The sequence below is a fragment of the Pyxicephalus adspersus genome, chromosome 5 (assembly GCF_032062135.1).
Source record: "Pyxicephalus adspersus chromosome 5, UCB_Pads_2.0, whole genome shotgun sequence".
Lineage (NCBI taxonomy): Eukaryota > Metazoa > Chordata > Amphibia > Anura > Pyxicephalidae > Pyxicephalus > Pyxicephalus adspersus.
In genome coordinates, this window is record NC_092862.1 from 133,504,616 (window position 1) to 133,514,797 (window position 10,182).

Sequence of the window (10,182 nt, forward strand, 5' to 3'; positions counted from 1 at the left end):
TATAGCAAAGCTGTACCCTAAATAAGGAAATTTACCAAGCACACATTGACATACCTACACTCACATACATACCTACATACACACACATATACTGTATATTACAATTAGAAACTCACATCCATGCACATTTACACTTACACACACACAAATCCACATGCATACCTATGTACCCCCACTAAAACTCCAGCCATCATTTATCTTTCTCTGTTGGCACGACCTGTTGATCCTTTAGCCCAGTGTCCCTCAACCAGGGTTCCATGGAACCCTAGAGTTCCTCCAAATCTTGCTAAGGGTTTTTTGAGCAGTAAGCAATTTGTGACGGTCAGGTCAGTTTAGCTGACACCAGTTATCTTTTTGGCTACCTGTAAGAGGCATTCTTCCCAATGACCTCCATTCTAATATATTGTGAGCTGTGAATATAGTAATTAGAGTAGGGGTTCCCCGGAAGTCCTAAGAGATATTTCAAGGGTTCCACATGTTAAAACAAAGTTGAGAAACATTGCCTCTTCATTTCCTTGTCCTCTGATTCTTTTCAGACCTCTGTTTTGCCCAGACCTGAACCCATTAGGCAGCAGTTGCCTACTTCTGTAGCTTGTAAATAAAGCCTTGATTACAAGTAAAAGTAAAGCATTTTCACATGGCTTTCTTCCTCTGCTGGACAAAGGATGTGATCTACAGCAGAGCATGCGAGCAAGGAGAGATTTCGTACATCACCTTTGTTTACAAGGAATAGCAGCAAGTGTCTGCAGTGCCACAGCTTGTCCACCCTGGGTTCTGGCCCTTTGGGCCATATGTTGGACAATAGTTTGTGTTGCCAACTTCTTAAAAAAACCTTGCAAATGATAATTCACTTGACCGGTCATGGTTCACATTGTAAAGAATACCCAATTACATGCAAAGAAATCTAAAAAAAGGCTTTTCCTAGCCCATTGTTGGATGGCTGAAGTCAGCAGAGCTTCATCTCATTTTTTAAATCAAGTGACATAACCCTTCCTATATTCTGTAGGTGTCTTTAGCTGTTTGGCCAGAAAAACCCTTCTAAGCCTGACATAAATAATCTAATGAACATTTTATATTTTGCAGCATCTTGCGGTGGGACTCTTTTTGGTCAGAGTGGTATTATTCAGAGTCTGGGTTACCCATCAAAGAATTACACAGATTCCTTATTGTGTGATTGGTTTTTCAATGGCCCTACAGGACATTACCTGACCATAACATTCATGTTCCTGGATCTTCAAGACTCAACAGACTGTACAAGTGATTATATTGAAATCCGTGAATACAATTCATCTGGTGAGTGCTTATTGGAAGGTTGGCTTGTTCATGGAACTCAGAAACACAGATACATGTATTCAGGTCTGTTTCCTATTAGTGGAATATGCAAATGTACTTAGTGAATGAAGGATTTCCCCTCATTCCTTTTCAGCTGACAATTGAAATTTTGTATTTTCCTTTACAATGTCCCAAGGATAAATCTCCCCAAAGGTATACAAACTTGATAGGGGATCTACCTGCACACTACTTTACGCAAATATGTCTAGGGTACACACAATACAATGAAGCCGACTTACTAAATAAATATTTTGTACTCCTTTTAGTGATAAATATAATTTATTTTCTTTTCCAGGGAAATCGCTGGGTAAATTCTGTGGTAATACAGTCCCTTCAGTTGTGAGAACATCGGATAGTTTTGCTTATGTAAAATTTGTCAGTGATGGATCTGTAAATGCTAAAGGATTCCAAATGCAGTATGAAGCAAGTATTGAAGGTAACTGAAGAATATTTATAGGATGCCTGTAAAGTGCTAGTTTTGTTAGTTTCACTTCATGATGGAATAAAAATGTTTTGATTTTGTCCTATTAAAAATTCAGGTCCTTGTTCTTAGGATCCTTCCATGGGAATTATTTGCTTAATAGACACTGTCACTTTTCTGGATTAGGGCATATAAACAAGTATCACCTACAGATATCTCTAAAGTAAGCCCATGCCCCAAATAAAAATACATACCCAGCCACATGTCCTCACCTCCGTATCTAAACTTCAGGGTTCCCTGCTGTCTGAGTTCATTTTATAATATGATGTCACATTTTGGATGTCACTCTCTCATTCAAAATGTGACAATGTTTGGATTAGGTTATCAGGCCTGAGCACTGTCATATGTATATGTCCTGTGCTCCCCCAAACTTGGAGGCTCTGATATGCCAGCATGGGCTGTGTGGGGAGGCAACATTGGAATGTGGCTGTGTAGGTTTAAATCCATGGGAACTTGGCTATCTGCAAACAATTGCCCCTTTTTATTTGCCACTTTTTATGCACAATTGAGCCTTTGACTCCACAGTTGACAGAGGGTGAAGGTTTATCCTCTTCCTCTCCACAAGGTTCCTTCTTTATGATTACCCTTACCAAGAATTTGATGGGCTAGCTTTGCTTAATTACAAAGTTCAAGGTCAACCTGGTTTTTGGCCAGATGGACTAGAGTTCACTAGAGACTTGCTGCCCATGGAAAAGCCTTTTGCCCTTCCTCCTTAAAGGGGAACCACAGAATTCTTGTGCAGATTAATTTCACTATTTTATTCAAAAGGTTTTTGTTTTCAATGAAGTACTCAGCAGACTAGAAATGTATAAAGCAATCAATTTCAGTTCTTATGGAAATTGGTGAAATAACTGTGTTTCTTTAAACCTATTATGAGCCACCTGGCCATTATGCCGCCCCATGGCTGGTAATTTATTACCTGAGTCGTTGGCCAATCAGAAGCATGCAAAAAGAGAAAATAGACACATAGGGAAAATAGGAAAAGAAAAAAGTCAGGAGACCGTATCTATTGGAACAAGAGGGTCAGCTTGTCAGCCAGGCAAATAGAAGGAAAGGCCATCAATGTCAGCCTCATCTTTCTCCCATGATGGGTTTCTTTTAATATTTTTATTGATGATGAAGAAGTGAATAGAAAATGAATATACATATTTTTCAGAATGCGGAGGAGAGAGGAATGGAATCAGAGGAACTCTAAGCTCTCCTAATTACCCCAACCTATACCCTCATGATCGTAATTGTGAATGGAGAATAACGGTACCGGAAGGGAGGAGGGTCACACTTACACTTCACGACCTGCAGGTGCAAGACCAACCAAACTGCATCCACGACTATGTAGCTGTAAGTGGTGTGTTTAAAAATAAAGCTTAACTCTGTGTACAGCTAAATACACAGTTATTATTATTTACTTGTATATATTTAATGACAACATTTTAAGCAGCACTTTACATCGTCCATTATCATATCACTAACTTTTCCTTAAGTTAAAAATGCAAAGGATTTGCATGTATCTTTCCCTGTGGTTTTGAGATTAATACAAGTTTTTTTTTTAATAAACTCCCCTAGTGCACATTATCAAATTGAGGATTATCACTCATTAATCACAAAAGGGTGTTACATTGTACTTGAATATACACCCTAACACAAATGTCTCTTGTAATATTACTCTTAGGTCTACAATGGTTACCAGAATCAGTCACCACTGTTGGACAAGCTTTGTGGTAATATTGATCCAAATAAAGTTATCAAATCTTCCGGGAACACAATGAGAGTTCTATTTAATACTGACGGGTCTGTATCCAGTGGAGGTTTCCAGGCAGAATTTACATCAGAAGAAGATGCAGGTAATGGACTCATGATTGTCAATATTATAGCAGTATAATAGTATGATTAATTCCTTTAAGATTAATCTTTACCAGGGAAGAAGCAGTGCTAGCTTTCTTCGACAACACATTTAGACTATGTTCACACTGGCTATGAGGCTGCGGTGAACCACTGCCTCAAGGAAGATGCTACAAATAGCTTCTCCCCACGGCAGCCCCACACAGAATGATTAGGGGTGGCAGTGAGAAATACTGTACTATGTTAAATGTGTAGATTTTGGTTCTTTAGGAATCAAAGCTGCAGTGGGAATGACTGGCCAACTGGCAAGGTGCCACCAGGAGCCCCACAGGATCACCCAAACCCAAGATAGGTCTGAATCTGCCCTTAAATGTAACATACCAACCTCACTATCATTACCCTCTGCCCCAGTCTTTGCTAATATACAGTAAATAGGATAAGATAATTTAAGCCAGTAGGATGTACTCCTAAATACAGAGCTGCATTAAATAAGTGTGTTTCATATAAGCCAAGAATTCATTTTTATTAAATGTTAAACGGTATTTATAAGTACCAACATATTACATAGGGCTGTACATTAAATAGGGGTTCCAAATGACAGACAGATACAGGCAGTGACACAGGAGGAGAAAAGGACCCTGCCTGAAAGAGCTTACAATATAAAGAGGTGGGGAAAGCAGTACACAATATCAGTGGGGCATTGGAGCTAAATGTGCGTTGGTTACACAACTTTCCCATTATATTGAATGGTGATGGTTTACATCTGGGTGCTGTGATTTCCAAAATAGTCGAGGTGCAGTTTTTAGCTGGGGACCAGTTGCTAAAGGTCGTATCTGGACTCCAATGGCAGTGTATGCGAGTAAATGTAATGAGCTTGATTTATTAAAGCTCTCAAAAGGAGCTCACCAAAAAGAACATATTGCACAAAAACAAATTCATAAATTAACCCCCTGAGCGGTAACCCCAGGTAGAAAAAAGATGCTGAAAGCGGTAACTCCGAATCACACTTGGGGTGGCTAAAACAATGAAAAACAATAGTAAATACAGCCATACCTCTGCAGAGGACGTTCTGCCTACGTCCTCCTCTCCTGTCCTCTCGCTTCCTCCGGCCAGCGTCCTCTGCATCTGATGAGTCACCAGGAGTTCCCGGTGATGCCAGTGTGTGCGGCCGTTGCGTCGGGGGTGCAGCGGGAATGTCAAAACTATTTGTTTTGCATTCAATACAAAAATAACTGCATTGCATGCAATACAGTGGATTTATATGTGTAAAAGCTGTACATTGTCTTTCATGAAAATTTATTTTATGATAAATTATAATAGTATGAGTATAATAATTATTTATTTATTTTTTTCAATTTTTATTGTTATTTTGTGTTGTAAACTTTATTATATTTATACAAATATATTATACTGTAAAATAAATTTTCATGGAAGACTTTTAGACATAAAAATCCGGACAGAAATTAACCACCCGGGAGGTTAAAGAAACCTTTGCTGGCAGCATTGACTGAGCTAAGTAATAAGCAATGTGCTCCAATTCTAAGACATTTAAAGCTTTTTTAAAAAAATATGAATTCTGACTAGGAATGTCTGAATCTGGATGGATTTTTTGACTGATTGACTGATATGATGAGATTCAATCCATCCAGGGTTTTTCTGCATCATTCACCTCTAGCTGAGATATATGGACAAAAAGTTGGGGTCTCGTGAAAATCCTTTTTTTTGTCATCAAATATAGTCAAGTTTAGGCAATTCTTCAATCTGTCCAGGCCTTAGAATGATAATTGATGGCTTCATTATGTAACGATATATTGATAATATAAAATCATTTTGTCTGCAGTTTGTGGTGGAACACTATCTGAACCTGCTGGAGGTAACTTTACATCTCCTGGATACAATCAGACCACTAATTATACCAGGAACCTAAACTGTGAGTGGGTCATTCAGAACCCCAATCTCTCTAACTCCACTACATTCATTGAGTTTAAAAGACTACAACTGGAACCGCACCCAAATTGCCTGAACGACTTTATAGAAATCCGAATAGGTAAGAATGAATTGTGTATATGTAAGAGTATTCTATATATTCAAATATGAACAAATGTACAATGAGTAATTACATTATTTGTGATGCAGAGTAGTAGGTTTATTCTCCCCATACACAAAAATGCCTAATATTTCAGCCCCCATTAGCATTTTCCAATGAAATTGTTCATTGCAGTGCTGTGTATGAATAGAAAAAGCAGTATTGGACAACAATGAGCATCTACATTGACCATCTAAAATGATACGATCACGTCAACTAATCAAACAGTTGTAAATGAAGAAATGGAATACTTACCTTTCCAGTGGGTAGCAAATGTAACTTTGCTCTCTTGCAGAGCTAGAAGCATCTTTGCTATCTGACATTTACTGGTGTGTTGGTTGGGATATCTGCTGTTGGGCACCATGGTTTCTCCAGCCATTACTGTGATTGTGGTAGGAGGAACCATGGTTGGAAAATGTCTTTGGAGCAATTACAGCTATATTGTAGGCAACTCTCCCTGGCTGTCCTATATGTAACTGTCTCAATTCATGTTAAGGGCAATTCATGCACTGGACATTTTCTTTTAACCTTGTAGAGTCTTCATATTGGCAAGCAATATTATATTATTATATTTTACATTGCAGACTGACCCAACCTACCAAAACAACATGTAAATCGTAGAATACCTTATACATGTAAATATTCCATTAATAAAGGGATGGCTTATTTATGTTACAGATGATGCGAATGGGGAGTTAATAAGCAGAGTATGTGGAGGGAATATTCCATTTGTCCCCCTTGCACTTGTTGCACCTCGGATATGGGTTCACTTTGTTAGTAATGCTCAAGTAGAAGACATTGGATTTCATGCTGAATATTCATTTACAGGTAAGTGTTCCATTTAATATTTGGAAGACCTTTGTGACTAATGAAATTTTTTAAAGATTTTTGGTGTTTGAAGCATTTATGATAGCTTGGATGTGAATACATAAATTAACTGCATAACACAAGTCAGCCTAGAATTCCTGATAATGCTTGAGAATTTTGTACATCACAAGGATTGAATTAGGAAAACTTTCCAGTGTTATGGGATAGAAGAGTATACCCACTACTGCAAACCAAAAAATCTTTCTATGTTTCTGTAAGCATATCAGAGGCTTAATGATCAGTTCTAAAAGTTTCTATTACATCTCCGCCCTTTTAATTCTTTACCACGATTCCAAAAAGTGTTAATACACTTGGCTGTAAAATTAAATCCGTGTAAATAGTTTTTAGATAAACATTTGACTGTAATTTTGAGCCTTTATTTTGATCAAACTGAATGGTTAGGGCAGACTATGGTCCCTTGGGGACTCCACCCATGGATTTCACCTAGTGCATTTCCCAGGTTACCCAAAACCATCATACTTTCTGATACATATTTCATATTATAAATGCCTATAGAGATGTCATTTTTTTGGTTTTAGCAGAGTGCATACCTAGGAATATAAGTGCAGAAATTGTATTTCAAATTAGATCTGTGGAGGAATAGGTCATGCTGAGTTGCCAGGGACTTGTAAAACCAGCTGGTGTTCACCCAAAAACTTTTATAATGTGTGTGTTTGGCCAACATTTATGATGGGATTTTATTAATATGGCAATGGTTTCCCCTATAGGTTGTGGTGGAATACAGAGTGGTGTAGCTGGTGTTATATCTAGTCCCAACTATCCTGGAAACTACACAGCCGGAAGCAATTGTGCCTGGCATTTGGAGGCCCCGGAAGGGCAAATTATTACTGTGAGTATTATTTATACAACATGGGGAAAAAACATCCCCAGTCTTTGTCTTTAAATATGTGAACGCCACTTAACTTCAAACCTTGGACTCCTGTAGAAAGCAGTACAGGGAACAGGAGCACCAGGTTGATTGGATGATATTACTAAAAACTCATTTTCTATATTGTAAAATATTTGTAATTTATTATGTGAATCTGAAGCAAAGCTAATATCAGCTACTATCATAAAAGGCCTAGCAAAGAGGCACATGCAGTGTTGGGTTCCCCATCCACAGTATCCTACTAGTATAGTATAGTATACTATATATAGTATAGTATTACTAGTATAGTAAAGTGATAGCGTGGGTTCCTCATTTGAACTAGAGCAATAGAGAGGGTTCCACATCCTTGATAGGGAGAGCTTGCACATAAAACTGAAACCATTCACATTTTTATTCAAATCCAGTAAACACTGCAATCATACTAAAGGTATGGGTGTAATCCCCATCCAGCCTACTTTGCTGTTTGCTCCTTACAAGCACTTTTCCTTTCTGCTTTACAAATTGCATTCAATTTTCAATGGCAGTAGGAATCTGGTGGTGAGTTATTTTTATTTCCTTTTTGTATTTAGGTTTTAAATGGAGAGACATAGAAACATATTTATTTGTAGAATTAATGATTTCTTAAATAGTCAAAGAATAATGAGAGGGATCGTCCATCCATTTATCATCAAACACATGGATCCACAAAGTTTCATGTAGGGTTTCTAACTGAATTGGTGGAGTAGGTCATGAAGTTGACCAGTAGCACAAGGATTGTTGACTTATTTATGGTAAATTGGGGAAAAACAACAAGATTTTGAATGTTTTTTTTTAAACTATACATGGTTTTGTCCATTTTAAATGGACACAAATCTTATTCATAGTGTACACCCAACAAAAGAAAGCAATACTTGAAATGTTTCTATAATTTGCCAATATTGAGTTGGGTAATACATTTACCGTATACCCTAAAAATATATGTCCACTCACTTTCATATTGAACAATGTCCTGGGTCCCCAGCAAACTCTTAATAGGTGTATCTTCTACCCTCCTTACTGTCAGTATGTCTGTACCTAAACAGGTGTGAGTCCTGGTCAGAGTTTGGCTTTAGCCCCCTCTTGCTGATGCCAGCTCAAGGGGATCTTGTGTTATTTGTGTGCCACAGTAGAAACTATAATTGTGGGACCCTTACTAATGGTCATGCTGTTGTCTATACATTTCCAAAAGCTCCGACCATTTATTTTATATTGCTTGATGAAGACATTTGTTTGCTTTTGTAATCTTTATTGCTAGAGATTGCTAGGTTATTTGAGCGCATATTGCGTTTCTCAGGTCAGTTTAATAGACACCAATATTGTTTTGGCTATATGTAAGGGTGACATACTTCCCACAATATACCATGAGCTGTGCATATAGTAATTATGGGAGGGGGTTCCCTGATGAGCTTATTTTAAGGGTTCCTCCATGGTGAAAAGTTTGACCCTTTAGCCCAGTGTTTCTCAACCAGGGTTCCATGGAACCCTAGAGTTCATTCAAAGGTTGCTAGGGTTTTTTTGAGCAATGAGCAATTTGTGACTCTCAGGTAGATTTAGATGACACCAATGATCTTTTTGGCTATCTGTAAGGGTGATGTTCTTCCCACTGGTTATCATGCTAATGAAGAGTGAGCTGTGGATATAGTAATTATAGCAGTGGGTTCCCCAAAGATCCAAACAAGTAATTTCAAGGGTTTCCCCATGTTAAAAAGCTTGAGAAACACTGCTTTATTATATTAAATTTTCTTTCATGTATTCTCATATCCCTTTCTAGCTTTCTTTTGCCTATTTTCATCTGGAGTATCACATCGAATGCCGCTGGGACTCATTGACAATAGTGAATGGTGCCTTGCCAAGCTCACCACCCATAGGACAATATTGTGGCTCTACGTCACCAGGGACAGTCCAGTCTGGGACTAATAAATTGTTGGTCATTTTCAATGCAGACAACACTATTCACGAAGGAGGATTTTATGCTAACTGGACAGCTGATTCTGAGGGTAAGATTTACATATCCATATAAACCCATATACAGATCCAGTGAGCAATATAGAATTTGGATACCGTTTTTTAAATATCAAAGAATCTATACATTTATAAACGAGCTCTACCAAACGATTGATATATTTCTGAGTGGAGATAAAATATGAGTAGCAGGTAGCTTTTGTAGGCTTAACCTAATTTGAGAATTTGTGTACTTCTGGATCTGTGCAATGATCCAGCATGAAACAGATCCTGTGTATGGTCTGTGTGCAGAAGTTTCCTGTAATAAAAACTTATCCGGCTGCTCTCTCATCACTTTTCTGTAGAAAACCTGTAGTAGGAGGAGCGACTAGGCCCCACTCAGTGTTTTGCCTTCGTACAACACAGTGATGATGCCAGTTACTATACAAGATAATATTTGAGTTTAGTGTAGACAAAGTGGATATCATATACATTATTTGTGCCTCAGATATTATCTAGAGCCTGGAGATCTGCATTAATGAAAAAGTATATGCAGATTTGTTTGCTACATCTAAGTACTTGAATTGCACACATGTTAACACACAGGTAAAACATAGAATAATTGCAATTATATAGAATATTGTTCAATAAAAATAAATGTTTAGGTGATAATGGGACCTTTAGGAAGGACAGGTAAAGTGGGAGCTCCCATAATGACCACAAATGGTG

The 10,182-nt window shown here is 37.8% G+C and overlaps 1 protein-coding gene across 1 annotated transcript in view; it reads left to right on the forward strand.

Annotated features, from left to right (window-relative positions):
- The window catches only part of CUBN (cubilin), a gene marked incomplete in the record, with an annotated part of 126,605 nt that overhangs the window by 91,447 nt on the left and 24,976 nt on the right, over window positions 1–10,182 (forward strand). Inside the window, 8 exon segments of the mRNA XM_072412780.1 lie at window positions 1,084–1,293; window positions 1,628–1,768; window positions 2,970–3,151; window positions 3,483–3,654; window positions 5,493–5,699; window positions 6,417–6,566; window positions 7,334–7,455; window positions 9,284–9,509. Coding sequence (XP_072268881.1) covers window positions 1,084–1,293; window positions 1,628–1,768; window positions 2,970–3,151; window positions 3,483–3,654; window positions 5,493–5,699; window positions 6,417–6,566; window positions 7,334–7,455; window positions 9,284–9,509 — 1,410 coding nt within the window.